General features: G+C 54.3%; 2 protein-coding genes across 15 annotated transcripts in view; one reads left to right on the forward strand and one right to left on the reverse strand.

Annotated features, from left to right (window-relative positions):
* LOC102158693 (CMRF35-like molecule 1) overlaps positions 1–17,000 on the forward strand; it is a 437,861-nt gene that overhangs the window by 331,258 nt on the left and 89,603 nt on the right. The gene's annotated exons all lie outside the window — the stretch shown is intronic.
* TTYH2 (tweety family member 2) overlaps positions 5,328–17,000 on the reverse strand; it is a 46,104-nt gene continuing 34,431 nt past the window's right edge. For all 14 annotated transcript variants that reach the window (XM_013980791.3, XM_021066687.2, XM_084983721.1 and 11 more), the window contains 8 exons: positions 16,208–16,277; positions 15,695–15,750; positions 15,180–15,272; positions 14,875–14,967; positions 12,817–12,959; positions 11,959–12,144; positions 11,397–11,475; positions 5,328–7,204 (listed from right to left, as the gene is read on the reverse strand). In XM_013980791.3, the coding sequence (XP_013836245.3) occupies positions 7,124–7,204; positions 11,397–11,475; positions 11,959–12,144; positions 12,817–12,959; positions 14,875–14,967; positions 15,180–15,272; positions 15,695–15,750; positions 16,208–16,277 (801 nt within the window). In that variant the 3' untranslated portion in view covers positions 5,328–7,123. The remainder of the gene's footprint in view (positions 7,205–11,396; positions 11,476–11,958; positions 12,145–12,816; positions 12,960–14,874; positions 14,968–15,179; positions 15,273–15,694; positions 15,751–16,207; positions 16,278–17,000) is intronic.

The following is a 17,000-nucleotide window of genomic DNA, read 5'->3' on the forward strand; positions in this document are numbered from 1 at the left end:
CCCCTCGGCCTCCTCTCTGCTACCATATCCCCTGCATGTTGCATAATAAGCTTAAGTCTGACTACACCACCAGGATGGAAACTCCTGGAAAGTAGGGACTGGGTGTTTCCCAGTTTAGCTCTCGGTCACCGCATTGTGAGCATGTACTAAGCGTTTACTGAATGAATGATAAGTAGATAAGTTTTAAAAACGACATTCCTCACGGTAACGGCAATGAGGTTATGGCAATAATGTAAACTATAAGAAGGAGGTTGGGGGCTGAGAAGCACATGTTTAAATCCCAGTTCAGCCATTCACTGATGGCATGACCTTGGGTGAGTTACTTTTCTAAGACTCAACCGTCCTGGTCAGCAAAGGGAGGGGACAGTGGCAGTACTTAGGATAACTGGGAGGACCAGCTGAGCTGACCTGGCACAGTGCCCAGGCTCCAGCCGACCACAGAGCTGGCGCCTGAAGGAAGGCAGCTCTGTGCAGCCTAGGGCAGGAACTAGCCAGAGTTCAGGGATGGGTGCTGGAGATTTGGACTGGGGTGGACTATGAATCATCCAGGAATTGGGATTTGAGGTTGGAACTGAGCCTCGAAAAATAGTTATAAGTTGCAGGAGAGAGAGGCTGGGAGAGGATTCCAGATGCTGAGCTAAGGGCGTAATGTGAGCAAGGAATGGTGGTTGTCATGGGAGAAAGGCATCTTGCGGGACAGGAGTCCCTGCAGGGGGACAATGAGAGAGGAATTTGCAAAGGTCAGCTGGGGCCAGTTTGTGGGGGCTCTGGGAGGCAGTCTAAAGCATCTGGCCAGCTTCCAGGGGCGGGGGTTGGAGCCGTGAAAGTACAGGGAGAAAGCAAACATTTCCTCCCTCAGGCTCCCCAACTTCTCCATAAATGAGTTTTCACCACTGCTGGGCAGAGATGGCACTTTGCTCAGCCACACTAACCAAAAGCAAGCCCAGAAGTGACTACTGCCACCAACTACCCCCTCTGCTCCCACCACCAGTTCCTCTGGGCCAAGGACTCCCTTGGGTGGATGCTGAGGGGATTGATTGGGGCTGGGTGCAGGATTGTCTGAAAGCCTTGCGGAACCCGCTCTTTGTGGTCACAGGTGGAATCAGACCCAGAAACAGATCAGCTCCGCCTTGGAGTGCTGGCTGGTTTTGACTGCAATTATAGGCGCCCCTCCGCCAGTCCCACCCTGCTTTGGGAAGCTGAGGCCCTCTGCACACCCGTTATACCCTGGGTGGGGCTGTGGGTACAAAAGGGGGAAATGGGAAAAGTTGAAAGGCAAACCGAAGCCTCCCTTCTCATATTATTGCAGTGATTTATTACAGGCTCCCCTCCCCCCGTCACTCAGAAAGCCTGCACACTGCCAAGGGCCAAAGGGTGGCTCTGTTCACCGGCAACACAGGCAGCACCCATGGGCAGGCCCGCCTCAGCTACCCTGGGACGCCAGCAATAGCTCCTATAATTAGAAGCATGCACATGGGTCCAGTCGAAAATACTGCAGTGCCGCTCAGATCTCTGCTCAGTCGCCGCAGGATTGGCAACTGAAAATCTTTGCTGAGTGCTGCCGCTGGTCCTGGATGTCCCCAAGACAAGTCCACAATCCATTGCACTGCTGTTCTTTTAATTTTCCATTTAACCAAAACTGTGGTCAAGGACTCATAATGTAAAGCCTACCACCTTAACTAAAGTGTATGGTTCATACATATTGTTATGCACGCATCACCACCATCCATCTCCAGAGGCTCTTCTCATTTTGCAAATCTGAAACTCTATACCCATTGAACGAGCATGCCCATTCGCCCTCCCCTAGCTCATGGAGCGCACAGTCCTACATTCTGTCTCTTTCACTACTCTAAATACCTTGCAGAAGTGGAATCACACAGTATTTGTTTGGTTGTGTCAAACAGTGAAATACCAGCTTGTTTCACCGAGCATCATGTCTTCAAGGTTCAACCATGTTGTGGCACGTGTCAGGATTGTCTTCCTTTTTGAGACTGAATAGTGTTCCATTGTATGGCTAGAGTACACTTGGTTTATCCGTTCATCCACTGATGGACACTAAGGTTGATTCCTCTTTTTATTATTGTGACTAATGCTGCTAAGAACAGGGGGTACTGATATTGAGATGATGCTTTCTTCAATTCACTTCTTTTGGGAAGTGGAATTGCTGGGTGATATGATCATTCTGTTTACTTAATAGAACTCATTTGTAATTTTTTGAAGAGCCTCCATGCTATTATTTGCAGCAGCATTTCACGCTCTGTTAGCTGCTCCATAGGGAGACGTGTGAATGACAGCCTCAAACGCCTGTTCCTGGCATGGGCTCCATCTACACAGGGGCCTGATGGCATTCACTGCTCTCTATCATTATTATTATTTTTTTGGCCACACCCTGGCATGCAGAAGTTCCCAGGCCAGGGACCGAACATGCACCACAGCAGCAATCAGAGCCACAGCAGGGACAATGCCAGATCCTTAACCCACTGTGCCACCAGGGAACTCCATGGAGTTCATGACTTTCTAATAGTAGGTTCTTGGGGCTAGAGTCAGGGCTGAGAAGAGAGGACAGGCATGCTGAGCTGACGAGCAGGCAGGTGGAAGACGGTCATGGTGATGGGAGGCCCACCCACTCCATCACAGGCTGAGACAGGAGAGGGGGGTGACACATGCGGTGATGGACACCACCCTTGAGTCTGTGCGTCCCACGTGGCCCCTTCCTATTTCATGCAAGGCCTGCCTGCAGTTCAGGTCCCATGGAAGACCCACGATGAAAGCTTCCAAGGCAAATCTCATTTGGGTGTTGAGATGCATTCTCTTTTATTTTTTTTAATGTTTTCTTTTTTGGCCACAGAGTTCTCATGGCATATAGAGTTCTCGAGATCAGATTTGAGCCACAGTTGCCACCTATACCACAGCAATATTGGATCCTTAACCCACTGTGCTAGGCTGGGGATCGAACCTGTGTCCCAGCTCTCCAGAGACACCACTGATCCTGTTATACAGCATTAACTCTGAGATGTGTTTACCTTTTTTTTTTTTTTTTGCTTTTTAGGGCTGCACCTATGGCATATGGAAGTTCCCAGACCAGGGGGCGAGTCAGAGCTACAACTGCCAGCCTACACTATAGCCACAGCAACACAGGATCCAAGCTACATCTGTGACCTACACCACAGCTCATGGCAATGCCGGATCCTTAACCCACTGAGTGAGGTCAGGGATCAAGTCCGAAACCTCACGAATTCTAGTCAGATTCGTTTCCTTTGCACCACAACGGGAACTCCTACTTTTTTTTTTTTTTTAATGGCCACACCCACAGCATATGGAAATTCCCAGGTTAGTGGTTGAATCAGAGCTGTAGCTGCCGGCCTACACCACTGCCACAGCAATGCCAGATCTGAGCCCCATCTGCAGCTTTTGGCAAAGCCAGATCCTTAACTTACTGAGTGAGGCCATGGATGGAATCTGCATCTTCATGGATATGAGTCAGATTCTTAATCTGCTGAGCCACAGGCGGGAACTCTGCATTTACTTTTTTTTCTTTTCTTTTTTTGTCTATTCTAGGGCCACGCCCATGGCATATGGAGGTTCCCAGGCTAGGGGTCTAACTGGAGCTGTAACCACCGGCCTACGCCAGAGTCACAGCAACACAGGATCCGAGCCGTGTCTGTGACCTACACCACAGCTCACGGCAACGCTGGATCCTTAACCCACTGAGCAAGGCCAGGGATCGAACCCACAACCTCACGGGGCCTAGTTGGATTCGCTAACCACTGAGATACGATGGGAACGCCTGCATTTACTTTTAAAATCAGTTAAGTTATAGAAAAGAAGCTTCTCCACTGCTCCAAGCCTTATCCCCGCTGGTCCTGGTATCCTGAGATGAGGGAGGAAGGAGGCTGTTCTGTGAGTGGAGAGGGGAGAACATTTCCAATCAAGAGAGGCCTTGTGATGGATGCGCCGGTCTGAGCCTGCATGGCCTGCCGCCAGAGCCCTTTGCATCTCTCAAGTGCTCTCAGAGGATGCGTAGGCCGTCCACTTCAGGAAGCTCCTTAAAAACACTCTTGACTCCAGGAGCACAGCTGCTGCACGGAAGAGTCGACAGTAGCTCAGGACCACGCGGGGTCCCTCCCAGGCTGGCTCCGTTATTCACAGGACAAATGAGTCGCTGCAAACAAAAAGCCTGAAGGGTGCCCCAAGGGGCATCCTGTGGAGGTGAGGAGTTTAGGAAGGGAATGCAGCAAGGACCCTCTGCACAGCTGGGGAGGTAGCCCGTCACGTGACCTCTGCCCCAAACCCACGTCATTGCCCAGAGATGTCCAGCCTGGCCTGTGAGTTACACACTCCTAGCTCTGACACTTGCTTCTACTAAGTCCCTAGTCTCTGCCCCTCTGTTCTTTTCTTTTTGCTTTTTAGGGCTGCACCTGCGGCATAGGGAGGTTCCCAGGCTAGGGGTCCAGTCGGAGCTGTAGCTGCCAGCTTATGCCACAGCCACAGCCACGCCAGATCCGAGCGGCGTCTGCGATCTCCACCGCAGCTCACGGCCACACTGGATCCTTAACCCACTGAGCGAGGCCAGGGATCAAACCTGCCACCTCATCGTTCCTAGTCGGATTCGTTTCCACTGCGCCACGAAGGGAACTCCTCTGTTCTTTTATTTACAAAATGAATGACCCATCAGGGTCATCAGGACGTTTAACAGTTAAACGGTGCATTGGGACACTACCTCGGAGATACTCAATAAATGTCACTCATTATCAGCAACCTTAAAAGCAATAATCCTTAAGTAAGGATACAAATGAACTTATTTACAAAACAGATTCAGAACAGACTTCGAAAACAAACTTATGGTTCCCAAAGCGGGAAGGGAGCGGGGAGGGATGGACTGGGAGTCTGGGATTGGCATGTGCACATCGCTGTGTACGGAACGATGTGTATATAGCACGGGGAACTCTCAGTATTCTGAGAACCTGTATGAGAAAGGAATCTGCAAAAGAATGGGTATGAGTATAACCGAATCACGCTGGTGCATAGCCGAAATTAATGCAGCATTGTAAATCAACTAAATTCAATAAAACTGGGCGGGGCGGGGGGCGGGGGAAGCAACGACTTTTAGGGGGAACTCTGGCGACTCAGGCAGAGAGGCCTGTCCTTCGTTGGAAAGAGCAGTCAGGCCATGAGAGAGGCCCTGCGACATGCACTCAATAGCCTCGTCTTTCAATCCTCCACCCCGAAAGCTGCTCTGAAGCCCTCCCCACACTCCCCCCCGCAGCTGGAAGGGACCTTTAGGTACCCTCGTCACTCCCAGAGCTGAGGAAGTTGGAGACTGTGCATTTTAGTACAAGTGGTTTATTTCTCCCCCAGGTGAGCGCACACCTGTATCAGGCGGAGGTGTGCCCACGCCCCTCCTTCAGGGACCACCCAAGGGAGTCTAGTTTAGTGTACATGCATTAAAAACAACTCTAGTCGTCAACAGCGAAGGTTAAGAAGCCACACCTCGATGTCATCTGCATGAGACACGGCCTCACGAAGGTGGGTTCACGGTACGTGTATGTACAGGTGAATGGGGGACAGTCCTGGTGGCCCCCTGGCCCCGCTGTCCTGGAGGCTTGGCTGGGGGCTGAGGACCACTTGGCTGTCAGTGTTTTGATGGGAAGGCAGCTCCTCCAAACTAGAAATGGAGCCCCTGTCCAAGGCCAGGCTCCCCCGCATCCCTGCTTTGGCGTGCCAGGCCGTGGGGGCTCCCAGCTCATGCGCTCTTTGTTGGCAGGAGGTTGGAAAAGCACCAAAGACCCAAACCCTGGATCCTCAGCAGAAAGGATGGTGGGTCATTAGTTTCTCCTGGTCCACAAGCTCCTTCTCACCCAGCAGGTGCAGCTCAGGGGCTGGGGACAATGGGGTGGGGACAGGATGGTGGGAGAGGCAGGGAGGACACATCAGGTCACAGTCGCCCCTTTTTGCTAAAACCTTTTGTGACAAACTTGCCTGAAGACAAAAGGGAGAGAGAGCTGACCTCTGCATACAGTATTCCTGGATCAGTCTCTGTTCACGCTCAGTTTTCCCTCTTAGAGACTTTATTCTCTTAAAATGCCTCCCACCGAGTGGGATGAACCCACATCATCCCCATCAATCGGCTGCTTGGGACAGGATGTCTCGCTGATCTTTATTTTGTTTAAAAATCCCCCTTCGATCGGTAAAGAACTGGCCACTGTCAGCAAAATCCGCAAAGTAATGGGAGACAAATGGGGTGGAACAGAAGAACCCACATCTGTTGTAAAAACTGGAGGTGCTGTGAGTTTCAATTCTTTGGATAATTAAAATCTTTAAAACACTGGCAAAAAAAAAAAAAAAAGAGTTAACATCGCTTCAAAGTGTCTGTGAATACCTGAGACCGTCCCTATCCATGGTGAGCCAACTCCTAGCAGCGCTTCAGGAGTGGAGGTGAGGCCACAGAAGGCTACAGAAAGATGGGCCCACTACCTGGAAGTCCACCAGGCACGAGACTGTGGTCCCCCAGCTCAGAGCCACCAGTCTCCTGTGCAGAGCCCTCCAGGGCCTTCCCTGGGTGGCCCAGGAGACTGCTTTGGACAGAGGCTGGTCTCATCAGGAAAGTCACCCTCTTTAAAAGCATCTCCTGATAAGCCTTTACCTGCAGGGAAATGCCACCCATCCATGTAGCCAGGAGGAGAGTGGGGATTCAGAGTGGTCACCTGAGCTTCTGGCTGTGCCAGCAGGAGGCACAGTCTTGGCAATGGGATCCTCGAGCCTGATCTGGTCCCTCCTCACTGCCACTCCCCACATGGGACATACGGGTGAACTGAACCAGGCTCCCAGGTCAGGGAGGGCCAAGCACCGGGGGCAGGGGCGGGGGGGCATTTCTGGTGTGAACAGGAGGCCAAGTCCAAGTCCAAAGTCCAAGTCATGGGTCTTCTGAATGCCTGGGAATCAGCCAACCCCGGGCCGATTCTCCCTGAATCTCAGCTGCTCTTGTGCGCCAGCAGAAGCCTTGTAATCCTGCAGGCGTGCAGCCTCCAGGTGGCTTTGGTTTCTATTAAAGAAACGCAGCTTTTTAACATGTGCATGAGTTAAAAACCAGAACGGATCAAGGAGGCAGGAACTCCTGGAAGTGTTAGGCTGGAAACTCGCTCCCATAGTGTCTCAGCTGTCCATCTGCCACCGACAGGTAGGTGGCCCTCATGCTGGGAGAGTACTGTGGGACAGAGGGGAGGGGACAGTCAGAACAGGGTATCACCACGCCACCTGTTAACCCAGACACTGTACTAGCAAAAATGCTGAGAATTTCTGAAGGAGCGTGAGCTGGGCCAGCCATGGAGTTTCAAAGACAAAGCATCGCAAGGAACAAAGGATACTAGAGTGGCCCGGGGAGGCTTCCTGTCTGCCGATGCTTCCTGCCCTGGGGCCGTCAGAACATCTGGTTCCCAGCCTTCAACTCAAGATGTTCACATCTACCAGCCCCCCTAATGCACTTCGGAGCCCACCTAATGAGCAGGCTGTGGGCACAGGCCCACTGACTCAGTGCCAGGTTCAAATCCAGCTGTGTGCCATACTTGTCCATGACCTTGGCTGAGCTTCTCCAATCTCCCCAAGCCTCAGTTTCCCTACCTGCACAATGGACCTCTGAGCACTCAGCTTTTACACTGAAAGGGCGGAGTAATGTAAAGCAGGACAGACCCCTAACACAGTGGCTCTCAAACCCGCTGTGCATTAGAGACACGGGGTGTGTGTGTGTGTTGGGGGAGGAGAGTCTAAAAGCATCCTGATACCCAGGTCTCACTCGCCTGTCTTTTTTTTTAGGGCTGCACCTGCGGCATATGGAAGTTCCCAGGTCAGGGGTCGAATCAGATCTGCAGCTGCTGGCCTACACCACAACCACAGCAACTCAGGATCCAAGCTGCGTCTGCAACCTACACCACAACTCATGCCAACACCAGATCCTTAACCCACTAAGCGAGGCCAGGGATGAACCCACGTCCTCCTGGATGCTAGCCGGGTTTGTTACTGCTGAGCCACGACGGGAACGCCTCTCCAGGTGCTTCTGATGCAGGCTCAAGGGGAGACCTTCCTCCTAGAAGCAGTATTTCCTGGACCCGCTTGAGGACGACGATCACCCGGGCTGCGTCTGGAGTGCCTGGATGGGTATTCTGAAACAACTGCCCAGCTCATTTTGGTCTATCAGGTCTAGGAGATGGTGCCTGGCAGGACAGGAGCAAGTCCTAGAAACCAGAGCTAAGGGGAGACATGTTCCTAGCCAAGGGGACTGGCTGTATGTTCTGATTACCTTGCCATGACCCGCCAGAGTGAAGGCTCAAGTCTGTCCCAGAGATGGAGCTGGCGGGGAGGGATTTAGCCATACGTCAAACACGCCTGATGCATGATATTTAGAGCAGGTGCAAGGGGGGGAGAGTGGGGAGAGGCCAGCTGTGTGCTCTACATTAGGGCGCACATCTGCACCCTCCACGCTGTGGCTTCCTTGGTCAGCAGCCTGAGATGTCTCCTCATGCCCCTGGCATGGTAGGAGGGTGGGGGGCAGGGGTCTTCCTGGGGGCAGGGGGACGTCAACTCTGCCAAAGCAATTCGAGTTTCTGGGCAGGTCTCAATTATGGGGGGCGGGGGAGGTTTATTCTGTCCTTGAACCTTGCAAATAAGGTCAGTTCTTGATCATCCCTGCTAACGGCAGCAGGGAGAGCGGCCCGAATCTTTCCAAACAGAAGATAATCCGGAATGCATTTTTATTTGGCATCCCTGTCCCTCGAGCCATTCATTTTTTTCACAGTGGTGGCTCTCCCCTAATTATGTTGTACTGAGATTAATATTAAAATCAAGCTGCACTCCTGGAGCCACAGCAGCTGGAACAAGGAACCCAAAAGGCTTCTCTGTTAGAGAGAAGCCAGCTTGGGGTTTAAAAGGTGAAAAGTCTGGAAGCAGGCTGGGACCAGCCGCTCTCCCGGCTTGAGGCCCCCGGGCCTGGCTCCAGTGCTCTTTGCCAAAGGACAGCAGAGAGGTTTCCTGGGCAAAAACAGCAAGGGAGAGATGGCAGGTGGGTCCGGGTACCACACTGCAGATGTATGGGGCCGTTTATCCTGCGGGTGGGGGCTGAGCTGTGCTCAGTAGCACCCTGGCTTCCACCTACTAGATGCCAGTAGCAACTATCCCTAGTTCTGACAACCAAAGATGCCTCCAGGAGTTCCCATTGTGGCGCAGTGGTAACAAATCTGACTAGTATCCATGAAGACGCGGGTTCGATCCCTGGCCTTGCTCAGTGGATTAAGGATCCGGCATGGTGTAGGTCACAGACGCAGACCAGAGGTTCCCAGGGGGAGCAAACTCGCCCCTGCGTGAGACCCAGAGCTCCAAGGTAAGGCTCACATGTCACCTCCTCAGACCCCAAAGGAATAGTTCCCTTCCTCTCAGTCCCAAAGCATCGCCTGGCACTTAATACAACAGTTTTCTCTAGTTTCCCCCCTGCAGACTGTCCATTTCCTGAAGCCAGGCTCTGGATCCCCACCTCTCATTCCTGGGGCCACCACTATCATTTTCACCAAGAACACTTGCTGGAAGCCCTGAGCGCACGTGAACTTCCCAGTTCTCAGGGCCCAGATCTATGTCCTGGGTCCCACATCTTGGCATCTCCAGGGCTCCTAGTTCACCAACTGGAGGCTCCTTTCAAACTACCAGGGTTGGGCAGCAGAAACCCCTCGATCCGCCCAGTCAAGGCAGGAGCCCCGCTTCCCACAGACACTTAGCTCAGGAACTCTTGTGTCTAAAAAGTTCCGGCTGTAGCATAATGGGAACTGTGGTGTCTCTGTAGCACCAGGATGCAGGTTCGATCCCTGGCCCCCCACAGTGGGTTAAAGGATCCTGTGATGCTATAGCTGCAGTGTAGGTTACAACTGTAGCTCAGATCTGATCCCTGGCCCAGGATTCCAAATGCTGCAGGGCGTCCAAAAAAAAAAAAAAAAAACACCTCTTCTGCCCACCCCTGTGGCAGACTTCTGATCCCGTCTTGGATCCCACCCCCTTTTTCTTATACTCACCACGCCTTTGCAGAGGAGGTGGGGTGGGAGGACAGGAGGAAGGGGTGAAATACTAAGCGGCTCACTCTTGGAGCCCTTACTGTGTCTACACAAATACGTTTTCATAAGGCCCAATTCCCCCAGTGCTCAGACCTCCCTCGAGGTGTGGTTACACCCGCGTTCTACAGACGGGAAAACTGAGGCACAGAGTCGTGAAGTACTTGTCCAAGGTCACAGAGCTCATAAGCCAGGAGCTGGCATTTGCCCTGGGCACTTGGCACTAGACTCTACATTTCTGAACCTTAACTGTCTCTCTTTGAAGCGGTCTTTCGACCCTCATACTTCTGCAGGGGGCAGCCCACCCACCCCTCACACCGCAGGCTCTCACCCTGATGCTGCGTCTAGGTCCCCTGACTGCAGCGGGAGGGGAGCCCGTGTGGGTGCAGCCCTGGGGACGCAGGAGCTGGGTGGGGTTAGGACGGGGCGGGTCTGCTCATTAGCCTTCTCTCACCTGCCTCCACAGGGCCCCCCACCCTCCAGCCCAGGGTGTCAAGGCAAACAAATCTACAAAGAAAAGACTTCCCTGGTGCAAAGAAGGGAGAGAAATGCTTCTTAGAACAGTATGTTCCTTAGAAAACTTACAAATGACTTCTCTGCCCCTTGGAGATGTATATAAACCTTTTGAAAGGCCAGTGAAAGCTCTAGGCGGTTTTTTTTCTTTTTTTCAGGGCTGCACCTGCAGCATGTGGAAGGTACCAGGCCAGGGGTCGAATCGGAGCTACAGTTGCCAACACACGCCACAGCCACAGCAACGAAGGATCTGAGCCATGTCTGTGACCTACACCACAGCTCATGGCAATGTGGGATCCTTAACCCACTGAACGAGGCCAGGGATCGAACCCATGACCTTGATGGGTTCGTTACCACTGAGCCACAATGGGAATGCCTCTGGGCAGTTTTAAATCCAAATATTTTCGTCTGGGAACCTCTGAAAGGGTAGCATCAAAGAAAACTGTCCCATTTCGGTGGCACTTAGCCACCTTGATGGCCGCCCCCCATTACCAGTGTGACAAATGGCGCTGCTGAGTTTTTTCTTGAGGATGGGTATCCTTTACCACGAGAACAGGTACGCAGTGCGGTGTATCTGCCTGGCTGTGTAGTCTCCTTAGCTGATGGCCAGCCATGTGCGGGGCAGTCTGGCTTAAGGTTTACTCAGTAACAAAACTTGTTTTCATTCTTTCCCACCTCTACTGGGGGCAGGGGGAGGGTTCACTGGGTCCACAGGAGAGGTTTTTCTCTTTAATTATGCCCCCCCCGCCCCCCAAAGGGCAGTGCCTTTGCCTCAGGAGCCCAGGGTACCCAGGTTACCGTGGGCGGAGGGGAGCCTCTTCCGATAAGCGGCACGTTCTCGTAGCGTGGATTCCCACCAAAGAGCACGGCTTGGTTCCTGCGGGGCCAAGAGGGAGGGCAGGGTGGGTGTGGGGGGGCTCAGATTTCTACAGGAGGGTCCCCAGGGTGTGCAGATGAGAGTGGGGGATGAAAACCCACGGAAGAGAGCAGGGAGGGAGTGTGGGCAGTGAGCTGGGGCGGGGGCACTCCCGGGGGCCCAAGGGAGAGGCAGCAGATGGGGTGATGGGGCCAGCAGCTGTGCAGCTGGGAGAAATGCAGCTTCTCAGGCCTTCGATCTGCCCCATGGATCTTCCTCCAGCCCTAGATGTTCCCGGGGGGGGGGGTGTCCTGCCAGGCGTCCCGCCACTGCGGCCAGGGGACCCCGCTAGGCTTGGATTTCTTCCTCCCCGCCTGGCTCTCTGGACCAGTCATGCTGCCTGCAGATCCAGCTCCTCAGGACTAGGGAGGGAAAGCGAGGCCGCCCCAGCCTGATGTGTCGGGGAGGGGTTGGGGGGGTGCCACCTGGGGAGCCATGCCGTACATGTACTCCGAGACGGGGGCGTTGGAGATGGTCTGGGCCGGGGGCTGCAGGCTGGTCTGGCTGCCCAGGCCGCTGCTGTAGCTGCAGAAGCTGCGCAGCTGCCCCCGGGAGGGGTTGTGGGCAGCGATGCGCCGGGCCTGGGGGTTGAAGGGGTCGTCGTCGTCAATGTCGTCGTAGTCTCTGTCCCTAGAATGACACGGAGGATGGGGCTGGCCGTGAGGGGTGGGGTGGGGGTGCTCTAGGCAGTGGGGTGGTCCTGGCTCACTTCCCAATCGTTGCCCCCAGGACTCTCCCTCTGGCTACAGGTGTCTCCTCGAGGTTCCTTGAAAACATGGTCCGCAGCCCTGCCTGTCACAGCTCACTCTGCTGCACTCCCAACCGCACGACCACCTCCTCCACGCAGCTCGCCAGGCCGATCACATGCAGGCTCCCCACCCTGCCTCCCTGTCTGGTCTAGTCAAGGCACCAGCGTCTGTCTCCTCAATGAGACTCTAGGTGCCCTGGTAACAGAGCTACCATCTACCCTTCTGGTATACTGAGGGCACCCCTCCCAGTCCCAAAAGCTCTCCTCATCATCTCATGCCAGAAAGAGAGGACAGCAAAGGATGCCAGGCTGCAGCATGACTCCATCACCATCCTTGGCCCTGCTCCTGCCCTGACTCTCTCCAACCTCTTTTTCGGGGCCAAGGTCTGTCTGGACTGTCAGGGCTGCTTCTGCAGAAATCCAGCCAGCCTGTTGGGGCTGATGGCCCAGGCCCCCCGCCGCCCTTCTCCATCCCAGATTATCAGCTCTTGGCTCAGAGCCTCCTGCCCGCTCCTCCAGGAACTCCCCCCCGCACCTGCACCCCAGCAGCCCACCTGGTGGCAAAGTGCTTCCAGGCCCGCGGTGCTATGCAGATCATGGTGGAGAAGGCCAGGGCGGCCAGGAGGGAGAAGAGGCCGAGGAAGAGCAGGCCCTCGAGGCCATCATAGCAGATGCCAGCGAGGGCGTCCAGGTAGTCCTGGCAGAAGAAGAGGGACGTGCCCTTGGGGTGGGGGGGCTGTCTTTGGAAGCCCCCCCCCCACTCCCAGCCTGGACCTGGGCTCTCGTCCCCTCCCCCATCCCAAGCACCTTGTCGAGTCACTAAGGGTCCATGTAGGGGACCCCAATGCCATGGGGCTTCGTGGGTTCACTCTACGAGAATGTGGTGGACACCTACTGTGTGGGCTCTGAATAGGACAGATGAGCTTGCCGGGTGGGGCCGACAGGCGACAGGGGGCATTTCATCTGGGACCAGGATGGCAAGGAGTGGCGAGAGCCTTGAGCAGCTGAGGCAGAGGGGACAAACTCGGCGTGTTCAGGACAGAGAGGCGGCCAGAGGAGGCGGGTGAGATGGGCAGGCTGGGCCTCGAAGGGCAGGCAAGGAGTCTGAATTCAACCCAAGGTGACAGGAAGATACGGGAGGGTTTGGGGATGAAAGGGATGGGAGGCAATTCATCTTTATGTTTGTGTTTCATTATTTGAAAAGTTTAACAGCCCTGCCAATAAGTCTTTTTTTTTTTTTTTTTTTTTTTGCCATTTCTAGGGCCGCTCCTGTGGCATATGGAGATTCCCAGGCTAGGGGTCCAATCGGAGCCACAACCACCGGCCTACGCCAGAGCCACAGCAATGTGGGATCTGAGCCGCATCTGCGACCTGCATCACAGCTCACGGCAACGCCGGGTCCCCAACCCACTCAGCAAGGCCAGGGATCGAACCCGTAACCTCATGGTTCCTAGTCGGATTCGTTAACCACTGAGCCACGACGGGAACTCCCCAGTAAGCTTTACATGGGTTTTTATTTTATTTTTTCACTTATTTTTAAAGTTTTGTTGAAGTATAGTTAATTGACAAGGCTGTGATAATTTCTGCTGTACGCAATTTGTCTTTAAAAAGACTGCTCTGGATGCCGTGCATGAAAGATGAGGGGGCAGGCGAAAGTGGGGACGAGTTAGGAGGCCATGGCCATCACCCGGGGGCACAGCATGGCAGGTGGACCAAGGTAGGAGTTGTGTAGGGTGAGAAGAGAGGATGGAGCAGGATATATGGGGGAGTCTGAGTGTAAGCACTGGCTGAGGGCTTGGATGTGGAGGGGGAGGGAGGATACGGGGGTGACTCCCATGTCCCCAGCTCTGAAGTCAGACTGCCAGGGCCCGAAACCCAAGCACTTGACTTGACGGCTCTGGAATCTTCAGTAAGCTACCTTATAGATCTATAGATAAATACATCTATCCATCTATCAACACACACATACACGTTGCTTATCTATAAAATTTCCCATGAAACAGCATGTATTTCCCAGTATAACTGTGAGGACTAAGTGACATATCAGATGCACAGTTCACAGAACAAGGCTGAACACAGAACCGGGTGCTCAGTAACTGGCCGTCATGATCAATATTATGACTCTTCACTTGAAAGCCACATGGGAGGTGAATGCTGTTGACATACACTGGCTCACTGCTTCAGGGGACAGGGGCTCCCCACATACTCCCAGTGTGTTCTCTGCATTAATGTCTGATATCCCAAGTTCCTAGAGATGACCCTGGCAATGAGATGGGAGGTCCACTTGCAACCCAGGGAGTTGGATGGGTTGACCAGATGGCTGGGAGTCTGGACACCAGGGAGCCACCTCCCTCACATAGCTCGGGCCCCCCCAGTGCTCTAGAGGTAAAGTGATCCAAGTCTCTCACCCCCACCCCCTGGTACCCTTTCCTGAGTCTCCCGGGCTCAGCTACTGGAGAGAATCTAGAAGCCAGTGCCCAGCTTCCTCCCCACTCCCCAAGCCTGGAGGGAGCCCAGACAATCACTCTCCTAGCCTTTGCTGGCTTCTCCCTGGGAAGATGTAGCCTGCTGGGGTGACCCCACCCACCCGCCCCTTAGGGCCACCCCAGCACCTTGTGCAGCCCCCGGCAATCCAACATGGCAGTCAGCTGGTGGAGGCTGGACTCAGATGAGTTCAACAGGAGCTGGATTCCAAGCAGATCTTTCTGAAGCAGGAAGAGAGACGCAAACACGCAGACAGAGAGGCAGAGAATGAGCGCTGGGATGGGGAGGGCTTGTGGATAAAATGGGCCAACAGCAGCTGTGCAAAGAGGCCTTTAAAGCCAAAGGAAGGGGCTAGACTGCCGAGGGAAGGAAGGCTTTCTCTTTCCACAGCCTGGTCCCTGACGTCCTGGCCCGTGGGAAGTGGCTGCCTTACCTCTGCCGTGGGGAAGAGGGGCACTGCAAACTGCAGCAGGCCTGCAACCTGGATCTGCATGCTGGTCAGCGAGCGCTGGAAGACCGTCAGTGCCTGGGCCAGGAGAGACCGCGGTCCCGCGTGAGGTTCGATTCCCAGGCACTCCCACAGCATGTGCTTCCAAGCAGCTCCCCGCACCCGCTCAAATGCAGCTGCCGTGACAGCCCCGATTACAGTCCTTCCTGCTTGCAGGAAGTCCCCGCAGTCTTCAGGCTGCCGGAGAGCTGCACTGTCTCCTTACTTCTTGCTACGCAGTGTCCTAGAGGGACAGCCTTGCCTGGGAGCTCGTGAGACATGCAGTCTTGGGCCCCACCCAGACCCACAGCATGGTAACCAGCTCCCTGGCACCGCCCCTGCCAAGGACCATGATGAAGCAAAGAACACCTAGCCACCTCCACCTTACTGGTCAGTGCTGGGGCTTGGGGTCAAGAGGGAGTGAGCTGACCCCCAAAGAGGCTGGGTGGGCTGGGCCATACCTGCTGGAAGGGGCTGCTTCCGCTCTGACTGCAGTACAGGTAGTAACGGGTCACCTCTGCAAGGCAAAGACACTGGGGTCAGGCAGGAGCTCATGAGTGACCAGGGCCTCGTCCCTGCTCAGCGGCCAAGCTGGGCCCCAAGCTCCCAAAGGAAGCAGCTTCTAAGAAGTGACCCAGAAGGCTGTATAGCCCAGGGAGCTATATCTGATCACTTGTGATGGAACATGATGGAGGATAATGTGAAAACATGTATATATATGCACAGCTGGGTCACTGTACTACACAGCAAAAATTGACAGAATAATGTCTATCAACCATACTAAAAGAATTTTTAAAAATTTAAAAAAATGAGAGAAATGGCCCAGCGGTCCAGCTGGACCTGAAGTATGGGGGTGGGGAGGGAATGGGTAACCACAGAGCAGAAAGGGGTAAGTAGAGGCACCGTCCGGCTGACCGTGGGCCTGGCTTGAGCATCCCAAGTGGGTCCAACAAGAGAGCCTGAGAGCTGGTTACCTGCGGGGACTTCGTCCTCCGTGATATTCAGGATAAAGGTGTCAGGAGCCACGCAGAAGTCACTGGTGCCCTGAGCCGGGGACAGACGGCAGGGATGGAGGAAAGTCACATGCCAGGCTCTGGGAGGAGCCAAGCACTCCAGGGACCCCAGAGCTGTCCTGGGTGGGTACCAACAGTCGGGAGCCAGCCCCCCACCCCTGCCCCACCCCGCCCCGCCCCGGCTCTGATCCTGGCCCAGCCCGTCTAGCTCTGGATTTTTTTTTTTTTTTTTTTTTTGCTTTCTAGGGCCACACCAGGGGCATATGGATGTTCCCAGGGTAGGGATCTAATAGTAGCTATAGCTGCCAGCCTATGCCACAGCCACAGCAACGCCAGATCTGAGCCGCATCTACAACCTACACCACAGCTCATGGCAATGCCGGATCCTTAACCCACTGAGTGAGGCCAGGGACCGAACCGGCAACCTCATGGTTCCTAGTGGGGTTCGTTTCCTCTGTGCCACCACGGGAACTCCACATACTGTTAACGTGTAATTCTTATTTCTGAATGCCTCTCCTGGGATGGATCTGGGGTGGGGGTGGGGTGTTTGGGGGATTTATTTGCACCACGGCCTGGTTTGCTCAACTCTGTTTTGTTTTTTCTCTTACTGTTATCAAGCCCACACGCTCTGGGTGTCCATGCATGAAGCCTCCCCCAGAATCTCTTTCTAAAGAGCAGCCAGGGGAAGCCTGGTCCTCCAGCCAAATCCTAGGGGTGCATTCCCCAAGGCCTTTTCCTGTTGGTGCTCTGTCCT

The sequence above is a fragment of the Sus scrofa genome, chromosome 12 (assembly GCF_054392235.1).
Source record: "Sus scrofa isolate SSC_HxYL_T2T_F1_AM1 chromosome 12, Sscrofa_HxYL_maternal_Yorkshire_Landrace_v2.0, whole genome shotgun sequence".
NCBI classification, from domain to species: domain Eukaryota; kingdom Metazoa; phylum Chordata; class Mammalia; order Artiodactyla; family Suidae; genus Sus; species Sus scrofa.